The 22251-nt window shown below is 35.7% G+C and overlaps 1 protein-coding gene across 4 annotated transcripts in view; it reads right to left on the minus strand.

The window, feature by feature from the left end:
• The window catches only part of LOC100643104 (cysteine-rich secretory protein 2), a 96588-nt gene that overhangs the window by 21316 nt on the left and 53021 nt on the right, over nucleotides 1-22251 (minus strand). For all 4 annotated transcript variants that reach the window (XM_020867948.2, XM_048414599.1, XM_020867952.2 and 1 more), the window contains 2 exons: nucleotides 11368-11465; nucleotides 4530-4666 (listed from right to left, as the gene is read on the minus strand). In XM_020867948.2, coding sequence (XP_020723607.1) covers nucleotides 4530-4666; nucleotides 11368-11449 — 219 coding nt within the window. In that variant the 5' untranslated portion in view covers nucleotides 11450-11465. The remainder of the gene's footprint in view (nucleotides 1-4529; nucleotides 4667-11367; nucleotides 11466-22251) is intronic.

Below are 22251 nucleotides of genomic sequence, written 5' to 3' on the forward strand. Positions count from 1 at the left end.
CTTCTTCCAACGAAGAAGATTGTGGAACGTGAACGGAATATGGAAACTTACAAATTGAGTTACATTTAGAAAGTTATGAAGTTTTCACAAGGTCGAGGTCTGAAACTTCAAAAGTATAGAATACAGAAAAATTATGTAGATTTTGTAGAGTTATGGAGTTCTTTAACATGTTTTGTGTCATAGACTAGTTTACAGATGTAAAACTTTCAACGGAGAAAAATGTTTGTCACGCTGCACTGTTAGAGAAAGATACCATACTACAACAGTGAAACACAAGGGCGGTTTTCAAAGCTGATTTAAAATATTTAAATGTCCTATTTTATTTCCGAAACAGTTGTTAATATTTATCGCGTGTTAATTTTAGTTGAGAATCATACACGTGGTTTCGAACGTTCCATGTCTTGATTAAAATTGAGTATTCTCCTGTCCATGAGTAATTAAATGGCTTGAAAGTCTGGCTGATGAACAGCAGCGCGTTCCAATGTTATTTGACAATAACGAATGCTGGTACTTCAACCGCAGGGATTCATCATCGTTAATGCGTTGCCCGTGAATAATCAGGATCAGGGCATGACTTATGAGATTATTTATTATGCATTAGCCGTAATAGCAGGAAATATCCGCGAAACAACGTAACGATCGTCCATTTTGGTTTTACCGGCAATCAACTTAAAATTCATCATTTGACGCGAGCTATAAAGCTTCCACGGTAACCGTACAATCCGTTGTTACGATAGTGAAACGTGTTTAATGGCAAACGCGAAGTAATTGTTTCGGATGTTGAATGAACAAAACGCTCTGTAACGAGATTGATTTTGGTGACGAGCTACTGTATTCCACGTCAACGTGAACCAAATCGAAAATTTATTTGTAAATAAAAATACATGAGATATTTCCACATGGAATTGTTTCTATAGGATACGATATAAAAATCGTATATTTAAAACTTTTGTGTTAGATCAGTAACTTTTAAATAAGCTATAAAAAGTTGATTCGCGAATATTCAGAAAATATCCGATTCGATGGATGTTCAAAATCCAATTCCGATGTTCGTGATTATTTATTTGAATAACAATACGGAATATTTCTACATAAAACTGTTTACTATAACATAGAATTTGAATATTCGACAAATTTTCTAGAAAAGGATATGAAATTTTGTGAAACATTAATATTCGAGATGTTTGCAATTACTTGAATAGAGATACGAAGGAATCGTATTGCGACATAAAGATTTACACGATCGGAGCTTCTATGTTGATCAAAAATATAGAAGTACATGAACATCGGACAGTCTGCTAATAGAAAAATAATCGAGTCCCATATTAACTGAACTGGTATTATCTTCAGTAAAGCTCTGCATATCCATCACCTATAGATTATCCGATATCTCGAAAATGCCCTTATATTATTTTCAAATATAATTCCCAATTTCAAAGATTCGCTTTCAATTATTAAAAAAAAAAAAAAAAAGAATCTCAATTATAACAACGAATCGCGTACTAGAATCACGTTTCCTCGTGGCAGGTGGAATTTTATCAAATGAAGGCGGGAAGGCCGGAATCCCTTTGTGTCTCTTCCACGCTTCGTTAGCCACCCTGACAAAAGCAACTGCTCGGTTTTTTAGGAAAGAAAACGCGGCTCATTGCCTCGGCGAGAGAGAATTCGTCCGTCGCGGCGAGAGAAGCTTGGGATCGTTAAACCGACGCCTGTTACAAATGTTTCCACTCGCTCAAACGGCGAACGATTCACCACCGGCTTGTTCAAAGCTACCAATGTTACACCGGGCTTTACTACTCGTGCTTCGTCACGCCACAAAAATAATCGAATTCGCTACGACTCGTTGGTAAATGCAATTGATTTACTTACAGCGAGGATGTAAGCATGTTGTGATGTTTTTGGAAGGGTAGTTTTGGTTTAGTGCCTTTGGCTGAGGTAATGGAGCGTGAAATGCGTAAGCTTTGTAAATTAAATATTAGATAATATGTACAAGTAGTGTACTTATGAACTAAAGTGAATATAAATTACTCATAAATATATCTTATTTTTATCATTTCAAACATAAGACTAATTAGATGTTTTAGTCGAGAAATACACGTATTCTTGTGAGAAAGAATTTAGAATTCACCGTATATTTAGAATTTAAAATCACTGTTTTCTTCTCTCAGCGATAAATTGACTTTTATTTTATGAAATTTCGTAACTACACGCTTTTCCTTTAACGTTTAACAGCAAAAAAATATCGAATGAAACTTCAATGGCATTGCCAAAACCAAACGTGGAGTATACAATCGGAGGGAAACAACGTTGTTTATAGGGAAAGTAGTTTCGCGGTCCTGATTATGTAAACTGCAGTTCGTACGTAAAGTTTAATGCTGGTTTTACTGGGATAAACATGATCCAAAAGTAATTTCCATTTTCACGATAAGACTAACGGAATATCGATTTCCTTTGTTTCTCTATTTTTTTTTTATGTGTTTCTTTTTCTTACTTATTGATTTCGTTTTCATTAAGAAGATTTTGGAAATCGTGAATGAGAAAACGATACCATCGTTTGCATAGAATAATTCTAAATTTAATCAAGATACTAATGTCGATTTCAAACAAAATTTAGTATCGATTTTATCAGCTCAACTGAAAAAAAATGTTTTAAACATGAAAATTAACATTTTACATAAAATTCCTATAACAAAATATAAAAAATAAATAAAAAATGGAAAAAATAAATTCGGACAGCAGACTGTGTACAACTAAAACTCGTTATTCGCTAAATTGATCTGAACAATTTTTTAATCAAGAAGCGAAGCGAAGATATAGTAAAATGTTTTAATTAAAATTTCTTTATTAAAAAATTCTTAAGCTCTGAAGCATTTAATTTTTATCTCAAAATTTTAACTCAAAGTTTGCAACTTTCTTTCATAACAATGTATTCTGTTACGTTACTGCAACAGCAACATTTCCTCAATCGTTCCCTCGGCATTAAATTTCCTGTTTATAATTATGTTTAGACAAATACAGAATGTCCAACGCAGCTAGGACGATCACAATACCAATTATTAACAAGAATCGTAAATTTCCATTCCATCCATCGTAAGAAAAGATCTTCGTTAACCAAAATTCCTTTTTCTTGTTTCCTCGTAGAAAGATCCGGTTGTAAAAGAGACAAACCAAAAACTCGGAAATTTCATCAAAGAAATCATCTCCTATCTCCGCGAATATAGAGGAAAGAACCTTGCTTCAGCGTGTACCGCGCTTTGTTTCACGTCGATATCCCGATCCCTCGCATCGAAAGCTCGCTCTGTTAAAATGCACGAACGCGCCGACGATGAATGGCGGTGGAAATTCTTGGAAACGCCGTGACCCACTTTTTTTCCTGGGAATGCGTACGTTCCCTAGTAGTTGTGGGCACCAGTGGGGGTAGTAGCAATAAAAAAGACGCTGACTCGGCGTCTGTCGCTGGCCAGCGCACAGGTGCTGCGCTTGGGATAGGTCAGCATTAGAGCGGGAGAGAGAGAAAGATAACGACACCGAACCGCTCGAAATTATGCTTCGCTTCGAACGAACGATATCTCGGGTACGGAAAGTCAGTTCGACGTGAAACAAAAACTGGGTTAAAGGGGAAGAATTGCTGCTTCTGACGGCTTGAGTTATGGGGAGTTGGTGTTGATAGATTTGGAATTACGGTCCGGTGAATTTTAGGGGCATTTTAATAGACGATTGAACGTGCAATCACACTTTCACGTTGTTGCTTATTTGAAAAGTAATTAATGATAAAAAAGGAATAGCTAAAAGCTAATAAACAATAATCGAGAATTGATAAATGATAACATTTAGAAATTAGTTGAATTTAAAAAATAGATCACGTACAAATATCACATACGTGAGCAGAATTCTTGAATCCCCTTAGGTATATTCAAGCTTAAATTTTTGTAATCAAAGTACTGGCACCATATTGTTAATTACATAATTAGTAATAATGTAAAAATAACAGAGATAACGATATTTGCAAAGAAGGGAAGATCGAGAGAAATTTGTTAGCATTACCGTGTCTGAAATAATGAAGAACATTTAAGTTGAAAATTATGAGAAGATATACGCTTCAAGGTAATCATTTCGTATGCAAATATAATTTTAATCGTCCGCCTGGAAATCTTAATTCAACCGGCCCTCCCCTCGGTTTCAATTAAATCTGTTAATCAGGAAATCGTTGTACAAACTAATCTGAAATTTTCAATTAAAATGGAGTACTGCGAAGTCAATTGCAAAGGGCGGAATTAACAATCGTTGACAACTTACTCCCCTGCCTTTCCATTCTAATTTTATTCAAAGTATAAATTTTACTCTATACCTTCCTTTAAATTTACTTTCTCTCTTAAGACAACGTCATAAATAAAAATCATGTTAGTGAATGATTAATAAATTAATAAAATTAACAATAAAATAATAACGTAATACGATTGATTTAAAAAATAAACTACAAGGTAAGCAATGAAATTTCAAGTGTAACGATAAAGTTGCAAGTGACTCACCATGGCGAGCATATTAGCCGCTGGAGGATTGACTTGCGTGCGAAAATAGTTATGCGTGTCGACGATCTTCTGTCGGACCCTGCCGCTGTTCGTTCTTAGTAGCTTGACAGGCACTCTGTCCCCATACAGCCTTGGCGCTGAAAGCAGAGGCAAACGTTCCTCTCAACAACGTCTCGATAACCGATATTCCTTGTCAATAAAAGTCCTCTTTTTCCCTTTTCCCTCTGTCTTTCACCCTCCCCTCTCTTTACGCGCGTTGCTCCATTTCCTTCCCTTTCGCCCATGGAACAAATGTCCGCTTTAAAGGGGAATATCGACAGCGCCGCCAACTCCAAACAGGGCAATAACGTTCTATTTTCATATCCTTTACCCCTGTTTGCTGCTCCGCGATTCCGCGTTTCGCGAATCGCTTTGTCGAAGGGAAACAGACGGAACAGAGACTCACGTTCGAAATTGAGACGGGACATGCGATTTTCCAAATGGCGCCGAATGGCAACCTTCGGAAAGGACGTTGCTTCTTCCTGAACATTTCTGTCGATTGCGGTGAGGCATCGGAAGGATTGTGCAAACTAAACTGTTGCGTTTGAACACATTTGATTTGTGATAACGCGTGTCTCGGATTTTCATCTGTGGACCATGCACGATTCGCGAAGATATTTCTTGAATAATTAAGACGATGCTAAACTCACGATATTGGCGTGATTTTTCCATTATATTTTAGATCAATTAAAAAAGTCGTGATATCTTTCGACTAACTTAGATTTTCATATTTAGAATTCATAAGAGTTGGCCTCAAATCGGAGCTCTCTTTTTTATTCCATAAAAAGTGCATCAAAAAAACGTCGGGAAATAACCTACGTAAGTTCAAGCAATATCTGAACTCTTTTAACGCATCAAACGGTTTATGATCGAGTGCTTTCAAGTTTTTATTACAGCTAAGGATGGATAATTGAAAAGTTCCATTATGCTGCTATGAGACGTAAAGTACCTACATCTCGAGAGATTGCTATAGTTCTCGACATTATCAGCGACAGAACAAAAGATATTGAAATCGTTTAAAGAATAAGTTTATCTTCCCAGTATACACCTCGAAATACTAATTTCCTAAACTTTCGTGTATCTCACGGAAATTCTTAAAATACTACCGATACCACTAAAATACTGATACACTTAAAAACTGAAAATACAAGCTTTTATGGAAACGGTCACTCAATTCTCGGAGAAAGAGATTTATATAAAAGAAATTCCCACAATGGCTTATTTCATCGTCGAACGAGAAAACGAAAGGCGCGCCATTAAACGAAGTTATATCGGGTCCCCGAACAATGGATGACACTTATTTTAATGTGAACGAACACTTGCCATGTGCGTTAAGCCGTGATACACGGGTTGCCCGTGTAATTTTTGTCCAATTACCGTTCAACAATGAAGCCAGCGGGAACGCGTCTATTATAAAAACGCCCTATATCACCGGATCTGAACGGGCGATCATATTTTACTTCCGTAACGTTGACTGTAAATACATTTGTAAAGCGACGCGTGTAACCAGCTAACACCGGCTAATAACCGATATAAGGGAATGCTCGTAAAAAAGCTCGTCAACTCCCATGCACTTCTAGCTTTCTAAAATTATTTCGAAAATTGGTCGCGTGATTCGAAGATCCGTAGTAGCGAGATTTACATAGTATCAAGAATTTTTCTTGTATTATGAGAACAGTTTGTTGCAATTCTGTCGTATCATCAGCTTGCCTCTTTTTTTACTTTTTTCTTTAAAATATTTAAAGTAAAATATATTATAAAATCTTAAGTTATTAAAATCTTAATCTTAAAGTATTATGAAATCTTAATCGCGTTTGTTCGTGAGAATAAAAAGAAAAAATAAATTTCTAAAAGTTATTCAGTTCTGTTTATGTAGTTTCGTGGTTTCGAGCACTTTGGGTAGTTTCTTACTACTACGTTACTATCACATAAGTAATTTAAGACAGATTTTATTCGATCAAAGACACAACTCGAATTCTTAATTTTATTAAATCACTCGCCTATTTTACATTTTATCATTTCATGATAATACCTTACACGATTTTCTACAAAGTTTCCACCATTTTCACAGAATCTCCATTCCACATAAATTCAGCGTCTAATTAAGGGTTCCTTTGAATGGAACATTTTCCTAACACCGACCATCCTTTTATCTAAGAACCTGAGTAACTTTATCGACGAGTCCATTAACAGAGCAAACACGAAACCCATTTTTCTTACCTTCGCGTGTCCCAAAATTATTATTTTAATTAAAAAGTTTTTCGGCGCGTTAAATTGCTCATCACATCCCATTGAAAAATTCCATCTTTTTAGAGAACGTAAAGATAGAAAAAATAGCGAACCTAGCGGTTCATGATCGACTTGTGTATTGTCAAAATTTTGGCGTTTTAATGGAAAATTAGATGAAAATTTTATTTCAACACATTAGAATTCGTAGAAATAAATAGAAAATATGTGTTTCGATTAAAAGAAATATAATGTTAGTAATATAATAATTCATAAAATATGCGGAATGAAATAACGATATGAAAAGAGAAAGTTTCACTTCCTTCATCGACTCTGGAAACGTTCGAAAACTCAGGAACAGTTTCTATTCGCATTTACCGAGTCATTGTATCTTCGAGTCACGAGTAGCAGCCCTTGCGTATTTCGTAGGGTAAGAATTTTGCTGTGATTAATGGTAACGAAAATTCAACTTGGTTCGAGCGACAGTAGCGATATTACTCACGTCATAGTTCGCAAACTCCGGCCCTCGGTAAATACAGATTGGGTGATTTTCTTTCGCTAGATTCCCGACGACAGCTGCGTCCAAGATTTCGCTACGAAGCCACTCAGATTTCTTCTCACAGCGGCAAAATTTCTGGAACGGTTTACCGGTTCCAACTTCTTTTCGACGTGGAACCAAAAATATTTTTCAGATTATGAGACAGCCTGTCCAACGATTTTCTATTATTAGGCCGTCTTTTCAATCTCTTCGCACTTCTCCTAAGTTTAACTAACGATAAAGGTTCCGCTGAATGATCTTGAAATTTAAAAATATGAAATTTGATATTGAAATATCGGGTGTAAACCTATCTCGGTTAATAGCGTTAACGTGTACTATAACAAATATCAGGCGCATCCACAAAGATTAAAGCGAAGCAGAAATTTTCAACATCATTCTACGTACCTTAAACTAGTTTGCTACGTAATTTCTACCATTATTGAGACAATTGTCATAGCGAGACACCGGTTCTTGCATGCGCGCTTCATAAAATGGTGCCGCTAAAGAAGATACCCAGCGCGAACATAACTTCCGAAATTTCAGACGGTTCCGGACATAACTTCGTGGAGAAGTGACCGTAAAATTTGTGGGAAATGAATGGAAAGTAACGAAGTTGTGTCACGTCGTTTGGTATTTCGCAAGTTACTATCACGCTGGTTGCCACTTTAAATGGCATCACTGTACGAAGCGCGCATACAAAAACGAATGTTAGTACAAACATCTCAATAAGAGTAAAGAACTACAATAGATAGTAAAGAAATTTAAGGTATATAGAATGCAATGAACATAAATTACTATAGATTCGAAAATAAATGTTGTGCTTTTCGTTGATAGCCAATCGGAAATTTCTGGAGTACGCCTCGTAATAACAACGATAAACCTATGACCATTACGTAACACTACTGTAAACAAGCCTCAATTATCAGCAAACAAGATGCTAACGCACATTCCCTGTTCGACCTCCTCGACGACGTTAATCCACGATATCCCGCGAATGATCGCAAATTATCCGCGAATGAAGCCTGGTTCTCGGATCGACCAATCCGCATTGTCGCACGGCCAGAGAACCGCCTCGTGGGCTAATCAACGACAGCTTCATCTCCTTGTAAATTACTCGCAACCCTAATTTATCGCGGTGACCCACCAGCATCCGGGGGATCAGATGTTTATCCACTCACGTGTTCTGATAAAATCTCCAGACCCCTAATAACCCCTGACCCTAATTTAACATTCGAACCATGTTAGGCGAGGCCAAGCTCTCACGCGAGTATGGTTTCGGCTTGGATTTAGCTTTTCTCTCCAGCGAAGACGAAACAGTTGATCCTACTTATAGGTCGGAACTTTGAAAGACTTATTCGACCCCGTTTATCTTCTAGATTCTAGTGGAATGGGATTACACGGGACAAATGTGAAAATTCTGATGAGTCGAGCTAACGTTGAACGTGTATAATAAATTGGTGAATTGCGCAGAATTTACGAATTCTTTGTGTGTTTTTTCGTTTCTTCGATGAATTATTGTGATTGTGAATTTCCCTTCCTCTTTTTTCATGAATACGTAAAATTTACAAAATTCTTTGCGAATTTGTCTCTTGTTTTTCTAATCATTTAAGAGAAATGAATTTTCATCTATTCGTGTACATTACGTGTTTTCGTCGCTCTACTGTCTAATTCGAACTTATTTCATTGTACTCGTTACATGTTTTAATTCTTCGTTTGAAATATATTCGACAGAGAATGATTCCAATGGGTGTGGAATTTGTGAAAATCGGCGTGAATTCCCTTTTTGTTTTTATAGCGAGCAATGTATTCGTTTTGTTGTATTCGTTACATGCTTCGACAAAATTGGAAAAGAACAAATTCCAATTGGTGTGGAATTTTCCAAATGCATTGTGAATTCTCTTTGTTTCCTTTTTGTAGAGTTTCATAGCAGATATAATTGCATTTTATTTTACCACACCCACTGTATGTTTCATTGTAGTTTTCGAAATTTTCGATACACACACCTCTCCCATTCGCAACTTTTCAGATTACTAAACTATTGACTTCCAACGTTGCGCTAACGCAACATTTCACTCGCAATTTTTGTCAGCAAATTCACGGTATTGAACTTTGCTATTTCAGGTTGCAATAGCAAAAGTAAGTTCCAAACATTTCCGTAGTATTTTTTCATTATTATTTTTTCTTCCACCTAGATCGCACAATGTCTTGAAATTTGACGAAATTGAAATATTTGTAACATTAGGATAAACCAATCTTTTTTAAAAAATAGGAATAATCTTTTTCTCTTTTCGTAGACCTGCGTGCAATGTCTAGTATCGTAATGTTCATATTTCGGCAAAATAGTATATATGTAATTTTATTTACGTTTATCAATAACGTTGCGTTTGCGAAACTATGGGATTAATAGATAAAGTTCGAAATATAGAAGAAAATGTGAGTGAGCAATCGAATATTTTTTGACAATTTCTTTTCGTTATATGAAAATTTAATTATTTCATACACTAAAACTTCAAGGATTCTTTACCACTGGCACTATTCGCGAAAGCTGCGTTGGAAATTGCCATTTGAAAGCCACTTCAACTATGAAAAATAAAGAGAGGAGCTCATTCGACTTTGCTTTCGAAAGGCAAACTGAAGTTGCGGTGGTGAAGTGAAACGACTATTCCATTGTGAATGTGATCACAAAAAATAGCACTATAGAATATTTAGCACAGGCTAGAAAAGAAAACTGCCTCTGTACCACAGCCTCGTGTAACTTTCGAGTATAATCAAAATATGGGACACTTCATTATGTAAAAAGTGGTGATGGTCTCTGTTTATAAATTCGGTTAACAGCGTTATTATAAATTCATGGAAAATACATGAACTCGCACATACTAAGATGTCGCGGCTAGAGTTTCCATCATATTTAGCTACGATCTTAAGGAAATTCGGAGGATCTTGAAATTGGAAATGAGCAATCTAACTTAAAAATTAATTAAGAGGAAGGAACAAATTATGACCGTCCTACAAAAAGTGCTTTATCCATAAAAATACGTTATGCTCGTATAGGGCATGCTACAACAGTTGGTACTTGAGCAAAGAGAAGATGTAAATCGTGCAGAAGTACAGCTATTTATAAATGCCGAAACTATAATATGCATGTTGTATAATACGCAAAATGTTTGGAACAGTTCCAATCTTCAAACTAATAGTAGGAATATATACCTTAAAAAGGCAAAGTTGCATAAACATAAAGTTTTGTTTCGAAATTTATTTTGATAGCATTTATATTCTTTCTTATACATTTGTATAAGTAATAAATAGCTATATGTATAAAACTTGCCCCATCTCACTAATTGGTCTTTAATGGGCTAATAAACAAATCCGCTATGTAGTAGAAACAAATTATTCTATGTGTATTACACAATGTGGGGAATTTATTACTAACAACCGAACATCTGATTGTAAACTGCATTTTACCTTCTGCACATTTTTACCTCATATTTCTACGAAGAAAAATGTGTGCCTCACTCTACACAATCCACCAGAAAATTCGTGACATTTTTCATTCTTCTGTAGACTTCTTTGCCTTGTGTAAATCTGACTCACAGATAGCAAAATTCTCCGAGTACCTTCGCTCGCAGACTTACCATTGTGCGCGGAGCTTTGTTTATACCAACTTTATATCGGTACTTTTTTCGTGACCCTAAAATTAGGGATGATGAAGTTGAGAGTTTCTGTAACAGGTGTGCATAATGAATGCGGGTGCAACTTTCGAAAAACTCATTCTATCTGGCCCATGAAAAGCAGTGAAAAGAGAAACCCATGACAAAAATTTGAACAACTTGACCCTGTTCTTTTTTCCTTTATATTAAATGCTCCATCTGTCCTATATCCCTTGTATTCTAGAAATTTCAAGAAAAATATAGCGGTAAAATTCATGGAGATATTGGGTTTGATCGATTGATAACGATTCGCGCGTGAGAAGAGTTTCTTGACAGAGAAAAGCTAGAAAGAAGAATCGAAGAGATTGAAATAAATGTGACTACTTACTCGGCTTGCTACGATGCGTCTTCCGTGGCACAGCCGCTGGCAGCGCCAGAGCTATTAGGACGATAATCCACAGCCACCTCATAATTTCCGATTACGACCTGCAACATACCAAACAACACCTTATTCAAGTGCAAAGATCGTTAATAGCTTTGAAGTTTGAAAGAAGCTTGTATCTTTTCTCGCAGACTAATGGTAGTTTCATGAAAATCTTTCAAACTTAACATTTAATATTATAATAATATTAATTCAATATTATTTCATGGAAATTTATAAACGGACTCGAGTGAAGCATTCGTTACACTTCGATTTTTGTCATCGTGTAATTTCTACATCGATACCTTGTATCTGTTTGCGCGCTTTAATAGTAATGACTAACAGCATGTAAATTAATTGCTCAGAAACTTACAAAAATTACATCGCTATATATTTATTCACAATGCATGAATTAAATAGTAGATCTTTTAATTAAATTACACGTAATCTCTTCCGTCTTTGACGAAGCAAATTTATTCACGAAATTGAACAGATCGTTCAAAGAAATTCATTTGACAAATTATAAAACTACATTGTACTTCTTTCCAATTTATATTTCTAAATAATACATTGAATTTTCTCGGAGCTTTCGCTTCAAGTCGGTTGTATCACCGCGAGTAAGCTTATATTTTCGCAGGCGGCGAGGTGTTCATTAAAGAAAGCCTCTTACCGGGCTTCTTATCTCCGCCCTTTTCGCGACGAAACGGCACGGGCCTCGCTCGTATGCGCTTCAAATAGCCGAGCGTACGTGCGCGAAAACGGAATGACGTGCAGAATGAAGAGCAAGGCAGTCGGCCAGAAAAGAGCAGAAAATGAAAATAAGTGATCCAAAGACGACGCGACGTCAGGATAGAGAAAAGGGATTTACACGCGAGATTCTTTTACCTGTTTCCCTGTGTGAGATCTTCTTTCAATGATCCCGTATATTTTACGTAAATAACCGTAAATAAGCTGGAACAAAGCACATTTCATTTCGACTCTCTACAACAAAGCTACGTGACCCAAAAGTTAAACTGTATCTATCTACTTTCTGTATTTAAAGAAGTTCTACGATTGTCTTCTTTTTAAAAGAAACCTGCTGTATAATATATCATCTCGTATAAAATTGAAGATCTCAGGAAAAAGATACGATAAATACATTTTTATCGAGTTACGAATCTTCAACGGAGCAGTTCGACGTCCACGATTCTCAGAATACCAGAGAAAAAGATGGAAGATGAGTTTTATGATTGCAAATTTTATCTTCTTCTTGTTGCAAAAAAGGATACGACTTTATTACTCGCCCCAAACAACGACGAAAATTTTCAAATGCTAACGTGACAATAAAAGTGAAAAAGAGAAGATTCTATCAACATCGGGAAATAAAATTTCACTTGCTACTCGTGTTGAAATCGACATTGATCGCGGTGAATCGGCCGTGTAGCCGAGCTTTTCACGGGCGAACGCGCTTCTCATTAATCACGATTCTCCGCATCAGCGGGAAATTTCATTATTTCTCCGGAGGCGAACGCGTCCAATGCTGTGACAGCGTCGATGTCTGCCACACTGTATCAAACGCACAAACGAAGACAGATTGTGTTGCCACTCGTCAAAACCGCCCAGAGCGCGAACACCGGCCAAAATCGAGGATTAACGCTGGCCTTTTTTTTGTTTTGCGTGAGCGAACAGCTCGACTACCTACCCGGAAAATCAGTCATCAGGTTATGAGCATCGAGCTGTGTCGACGGGACGCTCGTGGTCAGTAGCGTTGAACGAGTTGTTAACTGAATTTGGTTAATGGATTAAAAACGTAATGCGGAAGCTCTCTTAAAATTTACTATTCTAGTACAAGTCTTTATTACCATAAAACACTTTCCTTTTTTGTTGAAAAATTTTGTTCGTAATTTTGTACTTCGAACATATACGATGTCTATAAAAAGTACATCGTCGTATTTATCATAATATTTACATATTAGATAATTAAGTCCGGATATATTCATAGCATTTAATAATACTTCCACGTAATTACCAACAATTCGATACGATATAAAATGAAATGTATAATTTGGTAAAAAATGCTTCTCATTTATATCGTATTCATTTAAAAAATTGCTGATTCCTAATTTATCCGAGATCTCAACAAATGAAACGTTTTAAGTTTCAGAAATTCTTGATCGTCAAAGAGATCACTCTTTCCACTAAACCAAATCCTCTCAGTTATCATACCCATATTTCCATTATTCCCGCATCCCTGAAACCAGCCACTGGTATCAAACTCTTTATCCGTGCTTTACATTCACCTGTCCCAATACACCTATATAACGATATCTCGAACATTATACGCCCGTTTATTCAGCAAACTGGCGTAGAAATCGTGCATACCGATGGAACGAAAAAAAAGAGGTTGAAATTCTGCCAAATACCAAGCGCTTAAGGTATCGTTACATATTCGGGGCAACTATCGATGTAGGGAATCGAGTCGATACCTGAGCAAATGGTTCATGAGTCCGTATCGTGTCTCGATTTCAGGCCCGAGTGATCAGAAAGCCGATAGAAAAAGGCGAAAAAGGGCGAGGAGTAAGAGCCGCGTATCAGCTCTATATCTTAAACCACTTTGCATTTGCTCTATACGGGGTACCATCGTCTTTCCGAATGGCTGAAAAGGGTGAATTCCGCCGGAGAAAATGAAAACGGAAGGTATAAAAGCGTCTGCACACGGTCCATAGGACCGGGGCGCTGGAGAACGAAAAATATCTTTGACGTTCGATCTTGAGAACCTTGCGCCTGACTTTGTTGCAGATACTCCACTATCTTAGGTGCGCGCACGTGAGACACTGGTGATTTAGTAAAAGAGATGTTAACGTGGTGGTTTATGACGTAGACGTGAGAGCAGGATGAAGTTAAATTCTGTAAAACAGAATTTAAGATTAAGTTCTAAATTATATCATAGACATATCATAGGCGCGAGAGAAAAATATAGTTAGATTCGAATTAGAATACCGAATGATCTTTCGAGAGGAAAAATTTCACAATAAAAGAAATCATGGCGCAACGTTCCGACGATCAACGTCATTAGCACGTGTTAAAATCTAGAAGGAGTGTTAAAGTTTCAAAAATTCAACGATCTATTTCCTTATTTACTTTTCGCAACGTGTGAAAAGTGATTATTATTTCAAAACAAGTTGGAGTTCAAACGACTACTTTCGAAGGTTTCGGTAAGTAAGAAGCAGAAGTTTTAGAGTTGGGAACTCTATCTGTCTTCCTATGCGAAATTGGAAGATTAGAGGACTCGTGGTTGTATAGTTTTGAATTAGAGAGAGTTACTGAGTTCAAGATTGCAAGGTTCGGAGTTTTAGGGTTTTGGTTTATAGAGTTTCGAGTTGTGAATTCGGAAGTATAGAATAGAAGATGTAAATTCGTCGTAGATGAAAGACATTAATTTCAGAAAATACTATTTTTTTCTTATCACGTTTTATCTGTTTTTTAAACGGAACTTTTTCCGTTTTATTTATATTTATTCTTAATATCGACACATTTGTAGTATCGAATTAACTATAATTGTTAGTGCTTGAAAAAACAAGTTATTGTTATTCGTATCATTATTACAAGCGCCTACATTCAACATTTTGAAAATGAATTATTTAATAAGCAAAATTTTCAAGAACATTAATTGATGAAAATTAAACAGTCGAATAAAATATATGACAATTGTAAAGTACGTTGGCTTGATATTATTCATAAACAATCATCGTGTGTTTTACATTAAACTAATCATACATAACGATGTAATTGATAATGGAGATTAATATAGTTGATAATGAAATTAATATGTAAATGATAATAATAGAGGGAGCAAAGTGAACAAGATTTATTGGACGCTATACGAATATGTGATGTATCTGTTTCATTTTATCGGAGAAACTAGATATCATATCGAATTTCAGTAGTAAAGCTAGGATACGCTCAGCCATGTTTGACCACAACTAATGTTAACTACTAAAACTTTCATAACGTATCGTCGTGTTTAAGTTTGGATTGGATAACAAATAAATTTTTATGTAAGAAATTAACGAAAGTAAGTATATATAACAATTGTACATTTTCGTTAACATTGTTTGGGAAATTTAAAATATGTTGGAAAATAATTTTTGGAATAATCTTTATTTAATCAGTTGGTAATACATTGTTATTCAAGCTATTACTTAACGATCTTTTTAAAATTTTTATCGATAATTATATTTAGCTGAATGTTTAAGATATATTTTAACGATTAAGTAAACTCCTAATTATAAAGTATATTATAAACTTAATTATTGCTTCTACTTTATTAAACAAATATTTTACAAATACTTTATTACAAATTTAAATGTTTCAAGATGAAAATTTGCACAATATTTATTTGTTTATTTATCATTCGATACATGAAACATGTGACACGTATAGATTGCAACCAAACCGTTTAGCATGACGAGTTATTGATCATTAAAATATTTGCGAAACACCGTGTTGACATGCTTCAATAATGCAACAACGCATAAACCAATCATATACGTTAATAATGAAACGTCCAGGTCGTAGAAGTTGTAAACGTCGATCAACAAGTACTTATTTTCACTAATTAATGAGCTTCAAATCTCTAGATTCGAACCTTCGATCGAAGCAAACATTTGTAACTAAGCGATCATGCTCTGATTATATGTACCTACGTTATGTATGTTGTGTCAATCATTATTTAAATTAAACTTAGTCAAAAATAAGTAAAATTAAATCATTTCATAATTAAATAACAAATAATTAAAATATAGTTTCGAAATATTCAAGCGTGTTTACCTCCGTGTTATTCGTATTAAGAAAAATCAACCTAATTTAGCTGGTAACGAGAAAGACTTTCAATTTTGACAGTTACAGCGGAATGGTTAAACGACACGAGTCGGTAGCAACATATACACGATAGGGTACGTTGCTGGTCGTTATCAGCAGAATTGCAGCATCATTTGCAAAATTAAATGCAAACATTCACGAACTCTACACAGAAATTTTGAGCGAGCGATATTTCGCTCGTTTTTGTTCGGCAAGCTGCAGATGGATTCTGTGTGCGATATGAGTACTTGAATTTATTACTACTTAAGCAAATTGTAAAATTATACATTTCTTCTAACTAGAAACACAGAAATATCTCGTAAACAACTTTTATACTGATACAATACTATAAATGGTATTATAACTGAACAAATAAAGCTAAATAGGGATCTAGTTTTTTCTGCAATTAACTTACGAAATAAGAGTAAAACAAAGCTCTAATTTATTACGAAAAGAAATTCTACGAATACAAATGGATAATTTCAACGTTCGAAACTGGTAAATAGATTGGGCATGAGAATAAATCTATCCTAATCTGAGGAATTTCAATCACCTTCCTATCTCGAATCATTTCTCATAAAACTTCACAGAACTTTAGAATTTCAACGAATTTATATATTCCCAACGTGTATAAATTACCAGTGATCCACGATACGTTTTCATTAAGTGGAGAGAAATGCCCTTTACCTCGATATCGAACTAAAGCGAAAAAAAAGGTTGAACTGAAACGAAGTTACTGTAATTGTCGGGTTTCTGTAATCGAGTATAGCAATGAAACTTTTTGACCCAGTTTTAACGTTCTATCCAAGGTCTTAAATTTAACAGCACATTCGAAGAGTTAGAAAGAGCCATCAAACCAAGGTAATGACATTCTGAACGAACAGAGGCACTAGCTTACCCTTTAACTATACATATTATAGAACCTCTGTACTAAAATTTAAATTTAAATAATATCAAAGCAATTTTACCCTTAAACAATCGCAATCTTTAACAGCTGTTTTAAGGTCTATTACGTATTTTAAATTTTCTACACATTATTTGAAACATTAATTTTAACAACGAATCCACCAGTTTAATCCTTATGTGCATGTAGTTAAACCGCGATTATCAATCAATCACTTAACAAGTAACAGTCAGAACAGTAAGTTTCTAACAGCCAAGTCAGTCCGTTGTTTAATCAATCAGGATCGGCATTACTAAGAAACAATCAGACTTCGACGTTGAACCACTAAATCCATGTTTCTCGTAATAAATTGGTTTCAGCTGCAAACAATTTCTAAATTGGCTGATTACTTCAGATTAGGGCGAAACTATGCCCATTCACCGCCAATTTCTTTAAATGTAAAAGGGAATCTCATATTCATTGGTAACTCACTGGTAACGAGGTAATCGAAACAGTCCGTTCATCTCATATCGCTCTTTTAACAGAGAACATTGAGAAGATGTAGGAAAAAAGGAGAAATACTCCGTCTAGAGAGGAAGACGAGTTGAAGGAGTAGAAGGAAGATCCCTGAGGAAATCCGGCTTCGTCAAAGAAACCCGGTAACATCTATTAAGACCTTTGTCGCATGACTCGCATTTTTATAACCGAATCGACGTGGTTGAAACCCGATTTCATCCCCCGTTGGCTTTTGTCAGACAAAGGGATTGAGATTGCTCGACGATGCACATTATAACAATATTCGTGTACCGTAGAGATTCTAAGGAAAGATACGAATTCTAAGGAATGATCTTTGTCATTGAGGAACTTTATAAAATGGTCAATTTTACAAATGCTTAAAATCGCTCTATCAATTCTTCTTTCTTTCAACCAATCGTAAAATTACAAGTATTCGTCAATATACCTGCATATTTTCGAAAGCTGCTTAATCGTGAAAGAGCTTAATCTTTGTCCATCCTTATAACTCTGAGTACGTTTTCAACTTAACGTATAAAAGGAAAAAATTGCTACCCAATTCTCAAGAACGTTGAAGCGAAAGAGAAGAAAGATGTCTGAGAGAAGCCCGAATGAAACCGGCCATAAGACTCGAAGTTAACGAGGAATAACGAAAGAGACCAAGACGCAGGTTTCCCCTCGGGTGTACCCGGAAATCGGGTCATCGGAACTTTTTCCAATGTCGCGTACCGCTAAAATATCGGTCAAATAACATTTCTCCCTCATCCCCGTTACCTTTCAACAAACGACCATTAATTCGCGGGGAGAGGCTGCTTTCAACTCATTCGAGGAGAGAACCTCCTATTTCCCGATACTGACCCTTCTTCTCTCCACCCCCTCGTTTAAAAACCCTCTTCTCGCTACCGCGGCTTCAAAATCCGCCTGATCCAACTGTCTGTTTCCTCTCTCTCTCTCTCTTTGTCCCTCTCTCTCTCTCTCTCTCTCTCTTCCCACCCAAGCGACGAATTCATGTCGCTGCAGACGATCGAACGAATACCATGCGACCGCTATGAATTTGTAGAGGGGCGAAGACGAAGGGATGATAGCGAGACCGGGGGTTAAACTCAACGACCGCTTTACATCATCGCTTTACATTACCGCTTCAGGCCAGTCCGAATGGATATGGAAACCCAGCTGTTTGATTTCTTTTGATTTACACCGAAACTAGAAGGTAGAGTAGTCTTTCGTGTTTTCGTGGGTTCGGTACGAAGGCGATGAGCGTTGTATATTGGTATATAGATGACTTTTTTGGAACCTTCCCTCGGATGTATTTTGCCAAATAAACCTGTTTTCTAGAGAGCTTGTTCTTTTTATTAGTATAGTAGTTTTGAGGGGTAAAATGTTGTAGAATATGGCAAAGTCGTGAAATCGGTAGCTTGTTGCCCGTTGGAAATTATATATTATTGCCTGTTAAAAGTACCGATATACTATTTGGATTAACATTTCGAAACTCACATGCTATTATAGTACAAGTCCATAGACTAGCCAGTTATAGAACTAAAATATAAGAAGTATTGTACAGCCATCTTGAAAAAGTGTTCGAAAAAATTTGCCACTACGGATTAATACTATCACATAAAATTCACTTTCTACCATTATATTATAATCTTCTAAAATCTTACTAAATCTTCTAAAAACTTATTGATCGAACTTTCTATGTAAAAATCAAGGATATTCTCGGGCATTAAGCAGATCAGAGGTGTACTCGGACTAATTTTATACATCCTCTTTACGGCTGATATTACGAGCAGTAATAGATTCTTGAAGATTGATTGTATAAAAAGAAGTTTAAAGTAAACGCCACTAAATATAAACACATAACGTTCACCTTAACGAAGAGTGAAGCGTCAAAAGACTAATCAAAAGACAAATAATACCAAGGTTTTGCTAACGAAAACAGTCAAATATTTGGGGCTACATTTAGGCTCTAAATCGACGTGGAAGGAGCACATTATCGGAAAAGTTCGGCGATATATAATGGCATGGATGATTGGCAAAAGATCGAAGCTTAGTACGGAAAATAAATTACAGCTCTATAAAAGTATAATAAAGCCAATCTGGGCGTGCGATATACTACTATGAGGAATGATGGCGAAGAGCCATATGACCAAACTTGTGGCCCAACTCAATTATGTCACGTTCAATCGTTAGTGTTCCATGGTTTGTTAGAAACGAAGAAATAAGGAATAAGGATAGTGTCGTCACGGTAAAGGAGAAAATAATCAAGGCACTCGGCAATTATTAAAAAGGCATAAGAACGCACGTTAATCCATTAGCCAATAATACATTCGATCGATATATGCCACGTAGGCTTAAAAGAATACATCTTACAGTCCTAATAAACAAGTAAACATCTGCAAATAATCCACATAAATTGATCTTAATGAGAATGACGTTATCTCTCAGAGACATCGTCGTCGTGGTATTTTGCCACATTTAGAACAATTTGGCTAATGTCTGACTGACAAATTGCAAGGTATACAAGAGATACATAAAAGAGGACAAAAATTTAAATTAACTGGCGGCACTTAAGGTGAATTAGAAATTTTTCTGTTTCATTTTATATAGTACAGGCGCACACAACTGGCTGTTTCTATTTTTAATCCTTACATTATATTTCTTTTTCCTTTCTTTTTACTGCCATAAATCCTTTTTTTTACGTCGTTGCATTCTTCTTCTTATTTCTGGAACTTTTTCTCCACGTCTCCTTACACCTTTTTATTGTCGAAATTCTCTTGTCGGTGATCTTGCGTAGCTTTTCATTGGCGAAATCCCTTTTCCGTGCCCAGCATTATTTTTTATTGCCCGTCTCCCCTTCTCGCTGGGATCCCCTGTTGCTAGAATCTCTGTCTGGTATCCTGCGGCGGAATTGCTTGACCGAATGTGAAAACTTTTTGAGTTAGAACCTGGTCATATCGCAGATGTTTGTATTAGCTTTCATAAATTTTGTATAAATATCTTAACTTCCAGAACAATATCCTTTTCAAAATGAAACTTCCAACTTGCCTTCCATTCCAGTATTCCATTAAAGTTTGAACTATACAATTATTTAAATCACGGACAGGTTTGTACTATTAATAATCGCGCAAACTTAAATTTCAAGATCACTATTGCTTATAATGAATGAAAATGTAACTCAAAGCAAATTTCATTAGCCCTACCGCAACTTTCTTTTCTGTAATTTCAAACTTTTCAAACGAAGAAATTATCAATTCGATATAAAAGGTCAGACATTACTTAAAATTATGAAACTCTTTTCATGAAAGAGAAGCATGACTGGACTAAGAGCATATTGGAAAACATAGCAAATAAAATTACAAATAATTTTGAATTTCAATAGTAACTGAAATTTTAAACATTGTATTTTACATAAACGATATTATGGCCATTACCGACGAATTTTCATAAATGTTAGACGAAATTAGAAATTTCCCATAAACAAGCAGTTAAATATAACTTCATTTTATTCGCGTGGTATGAAAGATTAAGTATAATTACTATGAAAGATATATCATTCCACGATCATTTCGCTTCGTCAACTTCTTCTTCAGCAAGACACTTCATGGAATTATTGTATAGAAGAAACACGAACGTACCGCGACTTTTGCTCACAGTTCCTCGACTTTCTGGGATAGACGAAAACGCAGTCAAGTTTCTTCTCCAGAGATTTATGTGTTGTCCCGAACTACGATACGAGCGTGCTCATTCTTGTCCGGTCTTTCAACTACTGTTACGTGGAATGAATTATGACGCGATACTTTAGACACGAGCGTGATCGTTCGATATCGTTTGAATTCAATTTTATGCCTCGATGTAACTTTAGTACTAATAGCAATGTATACGTGAAAAGAAGAATGAGCGATAAAGGAAGCTTAATACAACGAAAAAGCGAAAGAGATTTGGATATATAAATATATTTATAAACCTTTTACGATTAAAATAGAAAAACGGTATTGGAGAAATTCAAAGGACAAATGGCTCGTAAACTGCAACCCTTTCCTTCTTTAATCCACAGAAACCGAGTCATAAATTCGACTTTACTTTACTGGTCGTTGCACTTCGAATCACGCCATAAATGTTTATAAGAGAGCTTAAATTTTCCAACGAGCAGACTTTATGTAATTCTTACGTAAAATTAGCGTAAATTCGAAACTAAAGCGATGTTTTACGATCAGTGTAGTTTTATAGCAATTCGCTGACGCGAACTGTAATCGACCGGGTGCTTTTTTGTTCGCAAAAATGGCGATCAGTCGTGAACGGTGATATTTTCTGACAGCGAGGTGTGTTCTTTCGAAACAGCAACTGTGTCGAATGATTTATCGCCGGAGTGAAACACGTCAAAGAAAATCCGTGGAGATTTAGTATTTCGATTTAATGTGATCGAATGCTTTTATCGAAGTTGTTTTTGGTGTATCTTTCGAAATGATCGAAGTTTCCCGATGAATATTTCACTTAACAGAGGATTGGATAAGGAATCGATTTTATATAGGTATGGAGAAGATTCCAATGCTGTGAAGAATGAATTACGCAAGCGATACAGGGTACTCAGCTTTTCTCTGCAATAGGTAAAAATAAAA

This window comes from Bombus terrestris, chromosome 3 (assembly GCF_910591885.1).
Source record: "Bombus terrestris chromosome 3, iyBomTerr1.2, whole genome shotgun sequence".
Classification (NCBI taxonomy): domain Eukaryota; kingdom Metazoa; phylum Arthropoda; class Insecta; order Hymenoptera; family Apidae; genus Bombus; species Bombus terrestris.